We start from the raw sequence: 19,315 nt of genomic DNA on the forward strand, positions 1-19,315 counted from the left end.
ATAAGAAAAAATTGAACCAGTACATCCACTGACCTATTGAGCTACAGTCACCTCAATATTGGTATCGTTGCTTATCCCTGATAAATAAGTTTTGCTTGGCCGTGTTTGCACATCTGCCTTTGCATAGTTAGAAGTGAGACTTGGGCCGGCCGTGTGGCGTGGGGCTTGGATTGTGTCGTGCTAGCTTACTGTAGTCCTGTGCTGTCACAAGATTCCGGACACAGTACGACCTCACGTTCATATTGTACCAGCCAATATGGGAAAAAATTTCGTACTGTGATGTGCTTTAGGCTTTGCTGTTAACAGAATGGTATTGGGGAAAGGAATTGGAAGCAGAGGAAGGAACAGACGAGAGTAGATCAGATCGATCAGCCAGAAATTCAGTGTTGTTTTTCTCTTCCTCCTCTCCTCACTTATATTACAAGCCTGGTCACGCCGCACACAAACGCTACTCCCACTCTGGGCCGTTCACTCTCACATTAGCTGTTCTGGGCCGGGTGCTCCTGCGAGGCCCAACTTCCTTGAGTTCAGTATTGGCTTGAGGTCCCTTCATTTACACACAGAATGGAGCTGCATCGTGCTAAGATCCCTTCGTTGTTCCTGAAGCTTGATATTGCGAAAGCGTTTGACAGTGTCAGATGGGACTACCTCCTCGAGGTGCTACAAGTGCTGGGCTTCGGCCGCAAATGGTGCAGCTGGATCTCAACTCTGCTGGCTACTGCAACAACTTCAGTGTTTCTGAATGGATCAAGAGGCAAGTGGTTCAAGCATCACACCGGGCTTCGACAGGGCGATCCTTCATCGCCAATGCTATTCATCCTAGCGATGGAACCATTGCAGCAGCTGTTACACCTTGCTTTGGCCGATGGTGCTTTCGAGCAGTTCCCCCTTCGAGCGGCCAGACTACGTGTCTTAGTCTGTATGCTGATGATGCAGCGATTTTTCTGAAACCAAGGAAGGAAGAAATGACAGAAGTAATGGAAATTCTGACAACTTTTGGAGCAGTGTCTGGTTTGGTCACAAACATGACAAAGAGCGCTGTGTTCCAATCTGCTGTTATAATATTGATCTTGCGGCAGTCATGGAAGATTTCAGATGCCCGATCAAATCTTTCCCTTGTACTTATCTTGGGCTGTCACTACACACGAGACAGATACGAAGAGTGGATGTCCAGCCCTTGATCGATAAGGTGGCAGCCAGGCTCCCACCGTGGAAAGGAAGATTTCTAAATCGGGCTGGGCGTCTCACTTTGGTCAACTCAGTTCTATCTTCAATACCAACATACTTCATCACGGCGTTTCCTTTGCAAAAATGGGCAATCAAGCAAGTGGACAGGATTAGGCGGAGTTTCTTGTGGAAGGGATCGGCAGACGCCAATGGCGGCCACTGCCTAGTTCAGTGGGCCAAGGTGAAAAGGCTCAAAAAACTTGGAGGTCTCGGTGTACTTGATCTTGAGATGTTCAGTAGAGCTCTGAGGCTGCGGTGGTTATGGTATAAATGGGTCGAGGTGGACAGGCCTTGGGTTGGTGGTAATATCCCTGTAAACGAAGTTGACAGACAACTATTCAGAGCATGTACCAGGGTGCAACTCGGCAATGGGGCTACTGCTCAGTTCTGGGAGTCGACTTGGTTAGATGGCAAGGCACCAAGAGACATTGCACCTTTGCTTTACAAGCTGGCCTGGCGCAAGAAACTGAAAGCGAGAGAACAGCTGGAGAATCAAAGTTGGACAAGGGGTTTATGGCGCATGTCAACGGTGGAGGAGATGGCAGAGTTTGTCATGTTATGGGATTTGGTGCAGGGTGTGCATTTCAGCGATGAGGAGGATAAGATTGTTTGGAAGCTAACTGCAGATGGGCAGTACACGGCGAAATCGGCATATGAGGTTCAGTTTAGAAGTTCCTTCTGCTCATTTAACCCCAAGTGGCTTTGGTCAGCGCATGCAGAGCCTAAGCACAGGTTTTTCACCTGGCTGCTTGTGCAAGAGAGGATACTCAAAGCAGACAAACTCCAAGACAGAAACTGGCTATGCAATCCAATGTGCCCACTTTGCAATCTTGCGCCTGAAACAACACAACACTTGTGTTTGCAGTGCCCACATGCGCAAAGAGTGTGAGAACTTGTCCAAGCATGGACATATGATTTAGTACGCAAGCCAGGAACGGATACAAGCGTTGAAGATTGGTGGGTTCAGTCCTTGCAGCACCTGCCAAAGGATCAGCGACGAACGAAAGCGGCCGTGCTCATGTACACGGTCTGGAATCTGTGGAAGGAGAGAAACAGGAGAACCTTTGAAGGAAAGGAGGCGGAGCCACTGGTGGTGCTGTAGCTTGTCAAGGAGGAGGCCGACCTGCGCTTTAGAGCGTGTGGTATACCGGTTGTATCTTAGTTTCTTATGATTTTCAACGTATGTTGTGGTGAGAGTTTATTCTATCTATGTAATAGTAAGCTTGTAAGACCTGTACTTCTTCTTTTTCTAACATGATTCGGAAGTGCTCCTGCCCTTATTGTTCGAAAAAAACATGTACCAAAGAGTGGCGTCTAAAAATTTCATACCATAGTGTGCTAAAAAGTTAGATCCAAATTCTATCACAATCGAAAAAGATTGAAAAGGTATGCATGAGTAATAATTGTATTAGAATGCGAATAGAATATGTTGGTTGCCGGCTTGCCGCCGCGACGACAGCTTCGAGGTTTCCGGGAGGAGCTCGCGGCCGCCACGGGCGTCCTCACCGTGCCCGGCGCGGACGTCGACCCGCACCCGCCTCGCCTGCCGTTCAAGCTGTGGCGACAGAATGGATCAACCGCACTATATTCATCGGTGCAATGTTACATATATACTCGTACGGGAGCTTCTCTATCCTAACAAACACGCGAGTTTGAGAGGGAGCGATGCAGCGGTCAGGCGTGGATTGCGGACGTCGTGGCGAGCGAGTCAGCCGGCGCGGGCGCTGGCGAGAGAGTCCGCGGCGTCGTGCGCGTAGGCCGTTGCCGTCCGAGTGGATCCAGGGAGCTGGCTGTTACAGCGTGCGCTAACACAAGCGATAGATAGTAAGTACTACGCTTAGTAAAGGTGACACGTTGCCAAATCCTGCTCGCCATCAGATCGAGCCCCGAGTCTGCACGCATACATGGCACTGATCCGATTCCGATTCCGATTCCCATTCGGATGAGACCCGTCCGCGATGCTTATAAATACATCGCACGATGTCCTTCCCAACGTCCCAAGAACAAATCAAATTATCCACGGGAACGAACGTGCATGTCTTATTCTAATAAAGATCATCATCAAACGTGTCCCGCGTGCTTGCTTCCCTCGATCGGTTGTACCGTATGGACGACGCAGAAATCAGGCGCGAACGCGACGCCCTGCAGTCGAGGATCGAGGAGCTGTCGGAGGCCCAGAGACGGTTGATGGAGATAGAAGAAGCGGCAGCCCGAATACACGATATACATTATTTCGCTCAGCCACCCGTCGTCGCCGGTGACGACGACCAGCCCGCCTGCGCCGGCGGTGCGGTCTCTTCCGTCGTCAATGCTGGGTCGCTCCCACGGCGCCGCAGAGACCCAGTGGCAGTGACGTCCGGTGACCGCCAGGACCCTGACGACCTCTACCCGTTACTGCCTTTCGATGAGCCAGCTGAAGAACACGACGCGACGCCGCAGCTTGTTGCTTTAGAGGAGCCTGAAGATGAATACCGCCCACTCCGGCGGTACTACTGGGACGGGGAGGAGCACCACCATGCTGTGCACAACCAGGCTGCTGTCCACGCCACGTCTGCTGGCCAACAGCCAACACCACGGGAGGCTGCTGGCTCCGGCGACCATAGCGGCCACCTGCTGCTCCCGGACACCGAGCTCTACTACGACGTCGTCCAAAACGGCGGCGAGGCTACCCCCGTCAGGTTCAGCGACGGCGGCTTCGGCGGCGTCCCGGCCTCCGCGGCGGCGATCGCCGGCCTCAAGAAGCAGCGGTACGACGACGGGCCACCAGGAGCTGACGACGACATGTGCGTCATCTGCATGAGGGGCTACAAGAAAGGCAAGAGGCTCTACGTCATGCCCTGCGCGTACAAGCATCGGTTCCATCGCAAGTGCCTCAAGAAATGGCTGTCGCGCAGCCACCTGTGCCCGCTCTGCCGCCACGCGCTGCCCACCGAGGACCAAGCAGCACACAGGAACGCAGTATGGCTGTTAAATAATGTAAACTGAATCAGGGGCTATAGTTTTAGTAGGTATTAGTACTACCTTTGGTCAGCAAAAGCTGACATTGGATGGCAAAAATGACAGCGTTTTGCTGACCGGAGGTGGTATAAGTGTTAGACAAGTAGTAAATTAGTTCTCTTCTTCCTCTCCTTTGTTTATATTATAATATAAAATACTCATTATTCCAGAATTCAGATTTTTCTCTAAGTTAAATATTTTGAACTTTAGCTAAAACGATGGCATTCCTGATGGGAAGTCCTCATCAGAACGATGTTGATCTGTCAAGAAATCCAACTCTAGTTCTAAATAATTCCGGTGGTATTCCTGATTTCTCATCGGTGGCGGAATCGCCATTAGTGTAGATTGAGGGTCTGCTTGTAATTGTTGTAGTGGAGTTGACCGGCAATATCTTTTGCAAAGGAATATATGAATATATCTTTTGCAGAATGATTCGTGACCTCAAGGCTAGGCACATGGTGAGAGCCGGAGGAACTTTGACATGTTAGTTTAGTCCGTCCTATCAGGCTATCACACGTTGTTCCTCTAGAAATGCAGGTGCTGCTGAAGGTCAGCTTCTCTATAGAAAAAAAAAGGGGCTGGCTCTAGAAAGTCAACCAAATGTAACTGGTGTACTAGTCAAGTTAATTGCGTTTGTACTTTTTACAAAAGTTTAACTCCGTTAATTTGGATCCCATAATCTCGGTACTGAATTTCTTTCTTGCATAGACTAGGCAGCCACGAACTTGGACGAATTACTGTGAACAGATGATGCCTGAATGATGCATGCATTATCACAGAAAATGTCCCCTCGGTGTCGTTTTCATGAACACCATACGTCTTTACTAAGATTATTCCAACCAAAACAGAGATCAGCCACGCGATAATTAGAATGTGTGTGCTGGATTCTTTCTTAGAAACCTACAGCTGCACAGATTCATCATATCTGCATCATCCAACATGCTGCCAGTGCCAGGTGATTGATTGATAACTAGGAGTATTCAATCTGTTGGTTAGATCCCAATGTCAGGGGACTGATAAGCTAGCATTCCGTGTCCAAAAAAATAGCCGTAAGAAGAATACTTTACGCGTTCTTTCAGTTTCCAATCGATCCGTTCAAGGTCAATGTACGCACAGATGAACAAACAGTGGGCAAGCAAATTAATCCAAGTAAACGCCCGCACAACTCCAAGCAGCAGCTTTCACCGGTTGGCAACCCGAACTGATCTGACGAAGTCAAGGATTATTGCGACACCTGAATCCTTAAAAATTGCCAGTTGCTGCTCAGGAAGTTAGAACGAAGCAGCAGCAATCTACCGAGATCCAGAAAGATATATACGAAGCAACATCACTTCAGAATTCAGAAAGGCCGTTCGTGGAGGGAGGAAAGGAAGGCAGGCACAAGTAGAGAACAGCTAGTAGTTGACTTCTCGGCGGAAACTGTTGGTTGACTTTTTGCCAGTTCATGCCACCACTTTTTTTTTATGGAAACTTCATGCCACCACTTTGTTAGCTGCAGTTGTACGATGACAGTTGCAGACGATGCAAAGGTTTCGTTCATGCATTTGCATCAATTTGTATTGGCCCATTGCCATCGACTACTTGAGGCAGACCTCACCTGACCAAATGGAGGGAGGCCTCGCCAGCGTCCACACCGTTGACCTTTCCCAAAATGCCTATGCCAATCCCAATGCACAGCACATATGTAGTATGCAGTATGCAATACTCTCTCCCAAACATTTGATTTGACCTCCATCGCGTTCTTTGTCTGCAATGAGGCGAGGCGAGGGTGATCCGGCGATCGCCGTAGTCGTCGGCGTGCTCTGCGTGGCATCGGCGGTGGTCGTGGTCGGCGGGGCCAAGGGAGGAGAGCTCGCCACGCAGCTGCTGAACGGCTTCACCGCGACGCACGCGGCGGGCGCTGCGGCGGCGTTCGAGCCGGTGCTGTACGCGACCGACGGCGTCTTCGCGTTCGGCTTCCTCCGCGTCGGCTCGGCGTCGCTCGACCTCGCCGTCGTCCACCTGCCCTCCTCCTTCCCGCTCTGGCGCGCCACGCCGGCCCGCCTCGGGGATTGGTCTCGCCCGGCCACGCTCACCTTCGACAGCAGCCTGGTCCTCACCGATCAGGACGACGGCGTGCTGTGGCAGACTCTCAACACCATCGGCGACACCGTCGTGCTGCTAAACTCCTCCAACCTCGTCGTCCGGCGGTACGCGAAGCCCCTGCCGGCGTGGCAGAGCTTCGACCACCCCTCCGACACGCTGGTCCTCGACCAGAACTTCACCGTCTCGTCGCCGCCGCTCATCTCCAGCAGTCGCCGCTTCGCGTTCCGCCTCGGCAAGACGTATATGGCGCTGCACATGGAGTTCTACGGCGGCCGGACCACGCCCATGTACTGGCAGCACACCGCCCTCGAGGCGCAGCCGCAGAACGCCACGGAGCCGCCGGTATACGGCCGCCTCGACGCCCGCGGGTTCTTCGGGCTGTACCTCGAGGGCGGCGGCCAGAAGGTCGACGTGCTCTCGTTCGACACGTTCGTGCAGAACCTCACCGGCGTGTTCCGGCGCATGACGCTGGACGACGACGGCAACCTCCGCGCGTACTACTGGACCGACGGCGCCAAGGACTGGATCTCAGACTACAAGGCCATCGCCGGGCGGTGCGAGCTGCCGACGTCGTGCGGCGCGTACGGCCTGTGCGTCCCCGGGGATGCCCAGTGCCAGTGCCTCGACAACAGCACGGGAACCTCCCCGCCGTGCCACGCCGAGGAGACCGCCGACCTCTGCGCCGCCAACGGGCAGCAGCTGGATTTCGAGGTGGTGCGGCGGAAGCGGGTGACCGTGGCGTACAAGGAGGAGCTGCCGTCCGAGACGAACATGACGGCGGAGGAGTGCGAGGTGGCGTGCGCGGGCAACTGCAGCTGCTGGGGCGCGGTGTACAACGGCGGGAGCGGCTACTGCTACCTCATCGACTTCCCCGTGGAGACGCTGGTGTACGAGGCCGACGACCGGAAGTTGGGTTACTTCAAGGTCAGGAAGCTGCCGAGCCCGAAGCGGACGCGCATGTCGCCGGGCGTCACCGCCGCGACGGCGGTGCTGTCGCTGGTCCTGGTGGGCCTGGCCGTGGCCGGGGCGCGCTCTGGGTACCGGTTGTGGGAGAGGAGGCGGCGGAAACGAGCGGGGATGGAGCAGGAGCTGGTGCCGGGTCCCTACAAGGACCTCAAGACCATGGGCAGCTCTAACAATTCGTTCAAGCAGGGCATGAATCAATGAGACGGTGCGGAGTGGGGTGCATTGCTCGTCCTCAAGCTGGATGAATCTCACGACATGAGCTCGTCCTAAAAATTCCGCTCTTTGGATAAGAGAATGAATCCAGATAGCTCAGCTCCTCCCAGCATTGCACGCCATGGAGTATAGAATGGCTGCATAAAGGGCAGATACAGCATACAACTACGGTCACGGTTGCTTCACGCGTTATAATTGCACTTGCCTTGATCTGTTCTCGTTTTATTGATGGCATTTTTTTTCGTAGACTTTGTAATTGTGTATATATTTTTCTTCCCCATCTTTCATATGTCAGTATATATACATAATACATGTCAAGTGCAAGTACACATAGTGATCGGTAAAGACAAAAAAAAATACATGGACTATCAATGTATGATGAACTGTTTAGTTAAGATTTGAAGATGGAAGGTACCCATCACGCGACCCACAGAAAATGGTATGAAGAGTTCTAACATTCTTGAAGGAAACCTCTTCCGTGTTAAAGTATAGCATCCTTCAGGAACACACATCTGTGTACATATCTTAACTGATGTAAAAATAATCTAGATCTTAATATGGCAATATCTTGGTACATCAAAAGTGTACTGTTCATATGGGGAAAAAAATATCTCCATGTGCTGTTGCACTCTTATATGAAGTGTGAACTTATCTGAGTTGTGGTAAGGAGCACCCTGCCCTCTGTAGTCATTCAGATTCAGATTCAGCAATACAATGCAGAGTCTGAAGCTTGCACACCGCTGTGTCACCAAGCAACTGAATAAATATATTCGCATGATGTCAAATGGTCATCTATTCGCGAGTAACATGGATCCATGGAGCATGACGATATACAGATAAAGTTTGATGCCACCAGGCATGAGCATGGCGGAAGGCTCACAGCTTCAGCATGAGCATGACATGACACATGTCTTTGTTTCTGCCACGTGTAGCTCTGCATCCTCCAGCAGCACTGCACTCTACAGGCTCTACTGCAACGCCTCGAGCTTTCCCCGAGTATGCTCCATTCCATATGATCCTACAGCTGTAAGCTTCTAATGGATTCATCACCACACCATGTGCCCAGATACCAGCGCGATTACTCCTTGCCGGACGCGTTCTACAACGGCCGGCCAAGAGGCGCAGCCGCCGGGGAGGTCAACGATGCGCTCCTCTTCCTTGCCGTCCCGGCCGGCTGGCTCATCCGGCTGGTCGCCTTCCTCGGGGAGCTCGTCGCCTCTGCCATCCTCAGCCTCGTCTTCCCCGTCGCCATTCTCATTGGCGTACTGCGGGCCCTTCCCGCGGTGGTCGCATCTAACCTCCGGCGCGCGGCCCGCGGCCTGCTCGCCGCGGCGTGCACCTTTGCTGCCCTTGTCGCCGCGCTGTTCGTGTCCGTGCTGCTCGGCTTCGTTCTTGTCCGGCACTGGGTGGAGGAGCCGGTGACCGTGCGCCAGCCTCTCTACTTCGACTACACGGAGGCGCAGCCGAGCGCCGCGCTGGCCCTCGGCGGAGCGCGGGGCGTGGCGCTGCCGGCCGGGCACGCCGTGAGGGTGTCGATGGCGCTGCTGCTGCCCTATTCCTACCACAATCGCGAGGTTGGCATGTTCCAGGTATATAACCGCATGATTTACCAATCCGAATTTCTTGGAGCCTAATAATTCTTATGCTGATCTGCATCTCATGATAAATTTATTTTCTGCAGATTAAAGCAGAGGCCATCTCTGTAAGTGGAAGCACCATTGCATCAGCTGCACAGCCATACATGCTGAGGTACAAGAGCAACCCTGTCCGGCTAGCGCAATCAGCTGTGATGTGTGTGCCACTCACGCTGGGCATGCGCAGCGAGACCCAGACTGCAAATCTCAAGGTGTTGCAGTATAGGGAAGGCCATGGCCGTCACAAGAGAACAGGGCTCATCAGAGTTATGCTGCAGCCAAGAGCTGGTACAGTGCAGCTGCCTCAGGTGTACAGAGCAGAGGTTGTTGTGCAGACAACTCTTCCATGGATAAAGAGTCTGGCACGCGGCTTGAAATGGACATTATGTGTGTGGGTGTCTTTCTCTGTCTACATTGTCCTCGTTGTTTTTGCCATTTGTTGGGTCCGGCCCCCTGCAGCATCCGCGAGAAATAGAAGGTCATCTGAGCTTCAGGCCAATGGAAAGATGGCTTCTGATTTGGATACAGGAGACGTTGGTGAGAGCCCAGGCAAGGAGTTATCTGAAGATTTTACACTGAAGAGGAGAGAGAGGAGAAGCAAGCGGAAAGCACAATTTCGAACGCAACCACATGGAGTCAGCATAGAGCTCGAGTTCACTAAGGGTTCAACTTCTGGTGTTGCTGTGGTGGATACTGCTCAGGCCATGAATGGTCCTTGAGAATCCAATTCTACCCAATCCTCGAGATGATACATCTACTAATTCAATCGAAGGACTTGCTCTGAAATTTGTGTTTACTGTTACTTCCAATCTTTTGTATATGAGACCCAAATAGCTTCTATACGAATACGAGGTTTTGAGCAGTGCATATTATTATAACAAAAACATGCATCGATGGATGAAAACTGCATGAACTTCATGGAACTTGTGTTCCTTATTCATGCGTCCCCCACACTTTAGTTCTTTTGGCGACCTATATTTTCAGGGAAATTGTGGAGTGTCCAGTTCATAGTTGCAGATGCTGGATCAGCATGTTTCTACTTCTACATGCCAGTATTTTGTAAGTTAAATTGCTCTCAGTAATCTGCGAATTTTACATCTTCTCTAGACAATAAATTGTCCAGTTCAAACCTTTTGGTTTCCTGCAATTATGTTTTCGCTGCCCTTTCTTATTTATGTTCTTTCGTTGGGTAGTAGGATGTAGTCAGGGGAAGACGGCTACTAGTAATTTGTTAGATTGGTCCTACTATTACAGGTGCTGAAGATTTTATAAGATAGGGCCATTAATGCTCTAGGAGACTGAGCTGTTACGTAGGTCCTATACTTTTTACTAATGTTTCTACAGATACTGAAATTGTCTAAGATAAGGCTGTTGTGAGCCTCAGGCAACTGATCTACAAGACTTTGTACATCAATTTTTTGTGGCTTCAACAAAGTAGGGGCCAAATAATATGTTTGTTATTATAAAATGGATTTGTAAGCTAGAACCAAGTAGGCTCATCATTTAAAGAGACTTCTCACTGATCAGAAGGTTGTACTGTTTTGAGCTGCTGCAACTTACAGCAAGCTGGGCCGTCCCAACTTCACCGGTGCAGAGGAAGTACGCCTCAACATTTCCAACTGGTAAGACTAGAGCAGTCTCTGACCGATCTTTGTCAACCGCTTTGCTGCTATCAGTTGGGTTTTTTTTTTTTGAAAAGCTTCAGTTAGGGGTAATTCTATTTCTGTTTCTGCCTATTGTTGAAAGTTAAAGAATGACTGTCTATTGTTCGCAGGGATCCTGCCTTCCTTTGTTTTGAGGTGAGTGTTTCATTTAGTCACTTCTGCTCTACCAACAGAGTTCAGTATGGGGCTACTGGTTTTCCCTCCTCTCGAATCTGAAATCAAAGTCAACGATGACGCGCCATTTTTGTTATGCTTTAGGGATCAATAGCTGGTTTAGCCAATGCATGTATCACATTCTCATATTCTTAATTGCTCCATGATTCGATGTAGTATATTGAAAATAAAAATTCATTAACAATATTTCACACCCTCATTTCTCAGATCAGATAGGTTCATGATTCATGGACCGCTTCATAGACCAATGGTCCAGATCCTTGTGGTCGTCAGAGCCTGCATCAGCAGTAGGTGAGTCCTTGGCATATCCTGTCTGGTGATTAATACAATGTACTGGCAAGAAGGGTGGCCAAATTATGATATTATAAGGTTGCATCCCGTGCGACACATTTGATCTGCCATCTGTTTATTGGAGTTTTGCAATTTAAGAGCGGCTAGTACAGAGTTGGTAACTTAAATGTTGCGCTGCGCCTATTAACAAAAATGGAGACACTAGCCATGTGACGAGGGAGCAAGGTTTTGCTTCGTTTATAATCCTTCATCATGCTTTCCCTGCTGTGCATTCGTTAGTTAATCTCTCAATCATTGGGAATTGAATCTGTTTGTTCCGGTACTGAATCCAGCAGGTAGTAAGGTCACATTCTTGCCCTTGTTTTCCACTAGAGTGCGTGATCTCGGGAGTTGTTGGCACTGGCATATGCTTTGCTGTATGACCCTACTGTGTTTTTTGTTTGCTCAACATACATTTCATTTTTATATGTGGGGACCACGGTTGATCCAAGATCCACTGATCGCTCTGCACATTGCGGATATAATTTCAGTTTGATCCAGCACTTCACCAGTGACGTTGCTGTCACATTTTTTCCCACAGAAAATGTACCCATTCTAAACTAGATGAAGTCATATCATTTTGCAAAGTTTATTCTGATTTATAGATTGACCTTCCAGTAAAAAGATATGTCGTGTGTTCAACAGTGAAGTACTAATGGCGTTGCCATCATTCTTGTTTTTTTCCACAAGGATAGAAGTAAAAACGCCGAGATATTCAGACCGGCGAGAGGAATATGCTGGCATTGGGGTTGGAAAAACACACAGAAATGCACAAGATCAGTTTGATGGTGGTCGAGAACTCACGATTTCTGGCCTCCTGTATTCTCTCAAAAACTGACCTCATGAAGTTTGACCTTGCAAATTGTTAAGCCACAGATCTCAAGTCCATGTTCTCCGTATTAGGGTAGGCACTATTCTATTTCCTGAGGATAATTAACTTGACCCATGATTTCTTGAAGAGCCAGACAATGTTGCCCAGTAACAGCATTTGGTCTGATCACATCTTTGCCTGCCGGCTTCTCTCAAAAAATGGTATACCCGTTGAAGCATACATTCTGCATTCCTGCTTCTTCTTTACTTGACCACTTCTTACACCCATATCATAAATTCTAACACTTCACTAAAGGTGCTGAAAATTGTTGAAGATCAGGAGATCTTGTGCTTTACGCAAATAATTAGTAAGTTCTAAAGGATTCCAATCAGTACTACTTCCAGCATGATGTGCTGTCGATGGTACTTCATTGCCACCCCGCGTCCTGCTAAACTAGACCAACTGGGCTCTTGATGGAGTGGAAACTTCCCATGCTGATCAACAGTTGCAACCTGCAGGCAGCACGAGGTTCCATTCCAACTGGAGCATAGAAGACGACAAATGCATCTCTAGTTGGCAGCAAAGTACGTTCTCCTTCCAAATTATAGTTTTATCTGGAAATCTGATTTTTTCCCCCTAACGCGTCTCTTCATTCTGATTAGGGAACTGAAGATAAGAAAGGAATTGCCTTCCTCAACCGCTCAACTGCCTTGCTGCTGTCAGTTAGAGTAATACAACTTCTCTCCAATTGCATAAGCATAACATTATACCGTCAGCTGGTTCTATTGTAGGTCGGAAACACAAAGGCCTGTTTTGTCAACTTGTGTCCGCTACATTTGCAGAACCTCATTGAGTCATTGTCAACACCTAGTCTAACAAGAAAAAAGAAATCCACCAATCTGTTGCTGAAACATACAGGTATATATGATTGAAACCGGCAGAATATTTCTTTTCCTTTTCTGGCAATACTCCTTCCATCCTAAAAAGAATGCAACTCTTGCTTCCCGAGAAGTCAAACGGTTTTAAATTTGACCAAATTTATACAAACTAATATTAACATTTATATTACAAAATAAGTATCATTAGATTAATTATGTAATATATTTTTCATACAATCTATTTGGAGATCTAAATGTTAGTAATTTTTTGCATAAATTTGGTCAAATTTAAAATTGTTTGTCTTCTCGGGAACTGAGAGTTGCATTCTTTGTGGGATGGAGGGAGTACAAATTTATGTTTACCGACAGGATTAATTAGTTACGTGGATTGTACGTACATCATTGTGGACGAATGCTACACTATCTGATCTTTCCTGAGAAGGAACTGGATTAAGAATTGGTTCCGACTTTTGCCGGTTGTTAAGAGCTGAAGAGCTGTCTACGGTTTTCAGGGATCCTGCTTTCCTTGTTTCCAGAAGTGTGTGTCTCATTCTGCTTTAACAATTATTCAGCATGGGGGCAACTATTTTATTTTCTTCATCCGCTTGGACCTATAAAAAAGAAGCAAAGTCAACAAACGATGCGTATAGATTTTTAGTGATTCTGGGCTCAAGTGCCTGGTATTGCCGGCATTCTCAGTTATCGAAGTAGATTACTACTCCGCCATGAGTGACAAAGGTAGCTAGCTACCATCTTAATATATTTGAATTGGGCTGTTTTTAAAATCATATTTCGCATGCTCACTTGTCAGGCTATTTTTAAAATCAAATTTTTGAAATTATGGTTCCACTTCCGTGTGTGGCATTGAAGAAACATGTATGGAGACATAAGGCAAGAGACAAGGCAGCAAGTGAGGCCTGGCCTTTTGCTTGTGTTCTAATCCTTCATCTTACTTTCTTTGATGGCATTGTTTAACCATTTCTTAATCCTCCATTATTGGGATGCCTAACCTTTTACGGAATCGCAGGTAATCCTGGATTTGCGATCTTGCTGGGGGTTAGTAGTTGGTAGCGACACCTGCCATGCGTCGTTGATGGGTGAGCCGTGAGCGTACTAGGGGGGGTACGTACGGATACCCATCTCTTTTGCTCATCATACCGAGTGCTGGTATTGGATCGGAACATTAGGTGATGCGTGAATGCATGATCCACTCTCTCATGAGGGAGTCCTCCCGCGCTTTTGCCGCCATCACTGATCCGCCGTCCTGTCGTTGCCTGTCGCTCTAGCTAGCTGCTTTTGTTAGTTTATTACCGACTGAATGGAACTTTCTATGCTTTGCTGAACAGAAGAACGGAGTTGATGATTCAGCTGCATGCCTTCCAGAAACTGAGATTTGAGCTTACGTTCAGGGACGTTCAGAAGATGGCAGCCAAGGCTGGTGCTTGGCTTGGTTTCCTTTGTTTTCCTCTCCTCTGAAGCCAGTCGTCACACGATGCATGGGATGCAGAAGCATCTGAGATTATACCAGTTGACCTTGGGCCATTCTCTGAACCCAAATACTGTATTTCTTTTCCGGCGACGGCGCAGTGGTCATGTGAGCCGGGCCGCGGAGAGGCGGACAAGGCCGCCGGTACGAGGCGGAGACAGCACACGGCATTCCCTTCCTTGGGTTTGGTTTGGTTTGGCACCCTAACCTTCCTTACCTGCTGGTGGAAGCATGCGTTTTGTGCTGCTGCCCATGCGGCTCCTGGCCTGGACGACCCCGACTCCTTCCGCAACTGCTCGTGACTGCAGCCTGATGGCGACACCAGCCTCACCGTGTCCACCACGCCCAGCACGGCCTCTGCTAGCCTTAAAGCGGAAGCATCCTCCTCGCCCCCCGCTCCGGCAGTTACCAGTCGGCTCTCTGCTCTGCCGCCCGCCTCCCTCGCCGCCGGGTCGCCCCCACCAGCTGAGCTCATTCATAACCCCCTCCCCCAGTCCCCACCCCTCCCACGCCAGCCTCACGCATTGCACGCCGCGCCGCGCAGCAGCCAGCAGATCGGGAGGGCTCTCCAATGGTGAGCGCGTCCAGCCTGCTCCTCCCCTCCTCCGTGCGGGACCTCGCCTCCTGCGTCTCCGACGGCGCCGTCCGCGTCGCCTGCACCACCCCGGCCTCCACGCTCGTCACAGCCTCCGCCGCGGCTTCCTCCTCGCCGTCCACCCACTCCGTCGCCGTCTCCTACCACGCCACCCCGCTCTCCCCGTCCGCGCCGCCGCTCCTCCTCCGCCTCACCTGGTCCCACTCCCCCGTCGGGCCCCCGACCCTCTCCTTCGCCGGCCCCACCGCCTCCTGCCCGGCCGTCCTCCTCCGCCGCCGCAAAGGCACCCGCTCCCTGCCCTCCTATGACCAGCACCACCCTCCGCTCGCGCTCTTCTGGGACCTCGCCGCCGCAAAGTATGGCGCTTCGTCCCCCGAGCCGCTCTCCGGGTTCTACTTCGTCGCCGTCGCCAACGCCGAGGTCGTCCTCGCCGTCGGCGACCTGGCGGCCGAGTTCGTGAAGACCAAGTTTGAGGGCCAGATCCCCAAGGCGCGCTTCCTCCCCGTGTCGCGCGCGGACCGCGTCGTGGCGGCGCCCAACGCGATGCACACCGCGCGGGTCCGCTTCGCGGAGGGCGCGCCGGAGCACGAGGTCAGCGTCGGCTGCGCCACCACCTCCGGGGGCGGCGAGGAGCTCTGGGTCAGCGTCGACGGGAAGCGCGCCGTGCACGCGCGCCGCCTGCGCTGGAACTTCCGGGGCAACCAGACGGTCTTCGTCGACGGCGCGCCCGTCGACGTCCTCTGGGACCTGCACGGCTGGTGGTTCCGGGACCCGCCCGGGTGCGCCGTCGTGATGCTGCGCGCGAGGAGCGCGCTCGAGAGCAGGCTCTGGCTCGAGGAGGAGGCCGCCGCGCCGGGCTTCGCGCTCGTCGTGCAGGCGTTGAAGGCCCCGCATTGATGCTCACTGCTGCTTCAATTCAGCTCTCCAAGAGGTCAATGCCGATGCTCACTGCTTTGCTTCCCATGGTTGGTTGCTGCTTGTCCATAGACTTGGAAATTTAGTGGAATTTATAGCAAATCCAACCAAACCAAGATGAGTTTAGGCTTATAGATTCTAGTGTGCCAAATGAATGAGTTCGGGAATGCAGTATACAGAGAGGAGAGGAGAGGAGAGATTGCTGTGTGTGGGATCATCTTCTTCATTCCCTTGCTTTTCCTCTTTTCCAGTTAATTTTAGCTGTGTGCTCGTACAGTTAACAAAGGATTATACAACAACATATTAGAGTGTGTTTGATTCTGCATCTCTGCTGACTGGGCGCAAATGTCAGGTGGTGTACAAAAGCTTGCAAATTTCTGCTTCTCACACTCTTTGCATCAATGTTTACTTCAGCCCTCCACTGTTCTGATGCAATGCAGAAATAACGGTGATACAGATGAAATGATTCTGGCACAATTTCATGGTAGTACTACACAGCAGCACTGTCTGCCTATACTATGCCCTGCATGGATATCTTCATAGATTCCTGCACATTGCCATCAAATGTATCACACCATCGTTCTTTATGACACACTTGTGCTTCAAATAAGTTCTCAAAGTACTGATTCCTGCTATACGCCACATGTTTACAGATATTTGCAGATTATCGTATAATTGCATCTGTCTTTCTCTCTGCATATGCCGATCATTGCTGCTCTTTGGTCCTCCTTGTAATTTCAACAGCTATATAGTGATGCCCATGTCCCTTAGGTAATTTATCGCCACGCATGACTGTCTCTGTTTACAAAGTCTGACGGGGGGTGTAAATGTAATGATGCACTTGGTGTTGCGTGTTGGTCCCAAGCTGTGCCGGCATACGACACAAGTGAAGGAGTACGGGTTAGTGCTTCTCCTCCCCAGTTTCTACTCCCGTGAGAGCTTCACTTGACAGCTGCTTCTCACGAGAGAAGAGAATAGATTCTGCTGCGTTCCTTGGTTTTGTTGTTCTCTCTGGAGTCTATCTGATACTCCACGCCAAATTGGCAATAGGATGGATAGCGGCCGAAAGAGACTGATGACGGTGTCACCCATCATGTGAGCATCTTCATATCTGCTACTCTATTTGCCGAGCAACCATGTTGCCACACTAGGACAAAATTCTCTCTTCTTTGTTTGTGTCTTGTTCTCCTTTTCATTTCCCTTGTTTTTGTTTCCTAGTACACCTTCCATGTACCACAGTCTGCAACTCTGTGTGTGTGTGTGTGTGTGTGTGTGTACATGTGATTCCTTACCAGTTGCTTACCAAGAAACCAGTAAAGGAAAAGGCTGAGGCTCGGTTCTCGGCAAGGCACGTCACAGCGACCATGGAATCTAGCCAACTTCATCGTGATTTTGCGAGCTGTGCCTTGTAGACTATCTTGCTGAACCGAGCTGTATGGATTCTGTTTTCATCTTCGGGGCACTCTCCAAATTTGTTCGTTTTGAAGTTTTTTTGGTAGATTTGTTTCTGCTTTGAGGGTAGCGTTGCTATGAGTAACAAGCTCCCTCTTCTGAAGGCACTGAGGACACTTGCTGGCAGAATCGAACCAATTAACCTTATTGCCGCCACTGAGCAACAAGGGATCACCCTCCAATCTTTTGTTTTGGTGTTTTTCTTTCGCTTTTCTTGATAAGCAATTTTGGATGCTCGCTGATGTACAATCCAAGACTTGCCTTAACCTGTTAGCTATACAAGACAGTGCAAATGCTCTCAAAAGTGCTCACAGTGGTATTTCAGGCATAGCTGCAAAAACAAAGAGATATATAAAAAATAAAAATCTAAATTCCATCTTCTCAACATATAACAATAATGTTTCTTTCAGTTTTTTTTTGCGGGTAGTTCCATCTCAATTAATCTATACATCTAATGCATATTGGAGGAACTGATTAATACCAGCTAGCCACAAACATTGAAAAAGACATCTGCTAGACTGCTGCAACTCCATCGTTTTCCCACCAAAAGCTGTGAGTGAGGCTTCGTTTGAGAGGGAACTGAAAGAAACTCTATCTCAAAAGTAGCAGCAGGTACGCATATCTACGAAGGAACTTACCAAAATACGGAAGAGATACTAGCTTACTTCCTATCCGCCTGGGTAAAAATTCAATTCTAGTTAACTAGTGCATACTTTTGCCCTCCTCCCTATATGGCTCGCACGTCAGTCGCCGGAGCCGGAGCCGCAGCCTCGTAGCCACCATCCGCGAGGCGATCTCCGTCACCACACAGTGGGCTTGAGTTGCTGATTAGGTGCGTGCATCGACGCATCGTTGTTATCTTTTACAATCTTGGGTTCCCGTGAATCGTGAAGAACCATACTGATGCCGATCTCACCTCTGTCTTCGATCTGAACCAAATGGCTCAGGGGCGGATCTAAGCGGGTGCTAGGGGGGCTCCCCCCTACCTCCCCAAGATCAATGGGAGAGTTGAAGAGCTATCAAATCATGGCCCATGATATGTACTAGTATATAGTAGTTGCAAATGTTGTATGCCCTCTCATTATGTAATTAGGAAGATCAGGATTATTATCAACTCACAAAAAGAAAGAAATTATGATGCGAAAGTACACATCACAATGCCCAGCCCATCATGGCCCAAAAGGAAGCTCTTGGTGATAGTGGCAGGAGGACCCCATTTCTTGCCATCATAGTTCCATAGAGAAACGATAATTAACAAATTTCCCAAAACGAAGAAGGAAGGAAGAAAGGGCAATGGAGTTTTAGATGCCTTCACGAGAAGAAAGGACTGACATGACAAAATCCCCTTTTGGTCCCTTCTAATTGAAATCTCAATGGTTTGTAAACTACTACTATGTGAGGAATGGATCTGCAGTTGTTTTGTTTTATGTCTACCAAGGTGTATTATGTAGTTCCATCATTCCCCAAAATGAATAAGAAAAAAAACGAGACCCAACCTAGGAGAAACTAGGTGGTCTTGGCCCTCTATTACTTAAAACCTCAAAGGTTTGTAAACTATATGAGAAATTGATCTGCAGCTGTTTCGTTTTATGCCATTAATTTGAGTTGGCAAGGTGTGTTATATAGTTCCATACTTCCATTATTCCCCAAAAGAAATAGCCAAGAAGAAAAAAAAATGAGACCCAACCTAGGTGGAGCGTTGAGGACTCGGCTCGCTTCCTACAAGGAATAAGCAAGAAAAAGGGAGAAGCCGAAAGATAAAACCGCGCTTCTCTTCGGTCTTCTAATGACAACATGAATGCCTTCACAAGAATGCAGTGACTGGTTACTGTTCACCAATGTACGAGTAACTACGTACCGTGCTACCCAACTTGGTCATGGCACACAT

General features: G+C 49.4%; 3 protein-coding genes and 1 non-coding gene across 4 annotated transcripts; all 4 read left to right on the forward strand.

The window, feature by feature from the left end:
* The first annotated feature begins 5,856 nt into the window (after positions 1-5,856).
* On the forward strand, positions 5,857-7,812 carry LOC112887496 (PAN domain-containing protein At5g03700-like). Its single transcript, XM_025953678.1, has one exon. It carries the CDS (start codon positions 5,977-5,979, stop codon positions 7,474-7,476), a length of 1,500 nt encoding a protein of 499 aa, XP_025809463.1. The 5' UTR covers positions 5,857-5,976; the 3' UTR covers positions 7,477-7,812.
* Positions 7,813-8,525: 713 nt separating this feature from the next.
* On the forward strand, positions 8,526-9,841 carry LOC112884358 (seipin-1). Its single transcript, XM_025949737.1, has 2 exons — positions 8,526-9,077; positions 9,170-9,841. Exons 1-2 carry the CDS (start codon positions 8,526-8,528, stop codon positions 9,839-9,841), a joined length of 1,224 nt encoding a protein of 407 aa, XP_025805522.1.
* Positions 9,842-14,879: 5,038 nt separating this feature from the next.
* LOC112887090 lies at positions 14,880-16,745 on the forward strand. Its single transcript, XM_025953174.1, has one exon. It carries the CDS (start codon positions 15,037-15,039, stop codon positions 15,955-15,957), a length of 921 nt encoding a protein of 306 aa, XP_025808959.1. The 5' UTR covers positions 14,880-15,036; the 3' UTR covers positions 15,958-16,745.
* Positions 16,746-17,494: 749 nt separating this feature from the next.
* LOC112888226 lies at positions 17,495-17,591 on the forward strand. Its single transcript, XR_003227766.1, has one exon. It is a non-coding gene; the product is annotated as a small nucleolar RNA R30/Z108 (small nucleolar RNA).
* Positions 17,592-19,315: the final 1,724 nt, after the last annotated feature.

The sequence above is a fragment of the Panicum hallii genome, chromosome 3, assembly GCF_002211085.1.
Source record: "Panicum hallii strain FIL2 chromosome 3, PHallii_v3.1, whole genome shotgun sequence".
NCBI lineage: Eukaryota > Viridiplantae > Streptophyta > Magnoliopsida > Poales > Poaceae > Panicum > Panicum hallii.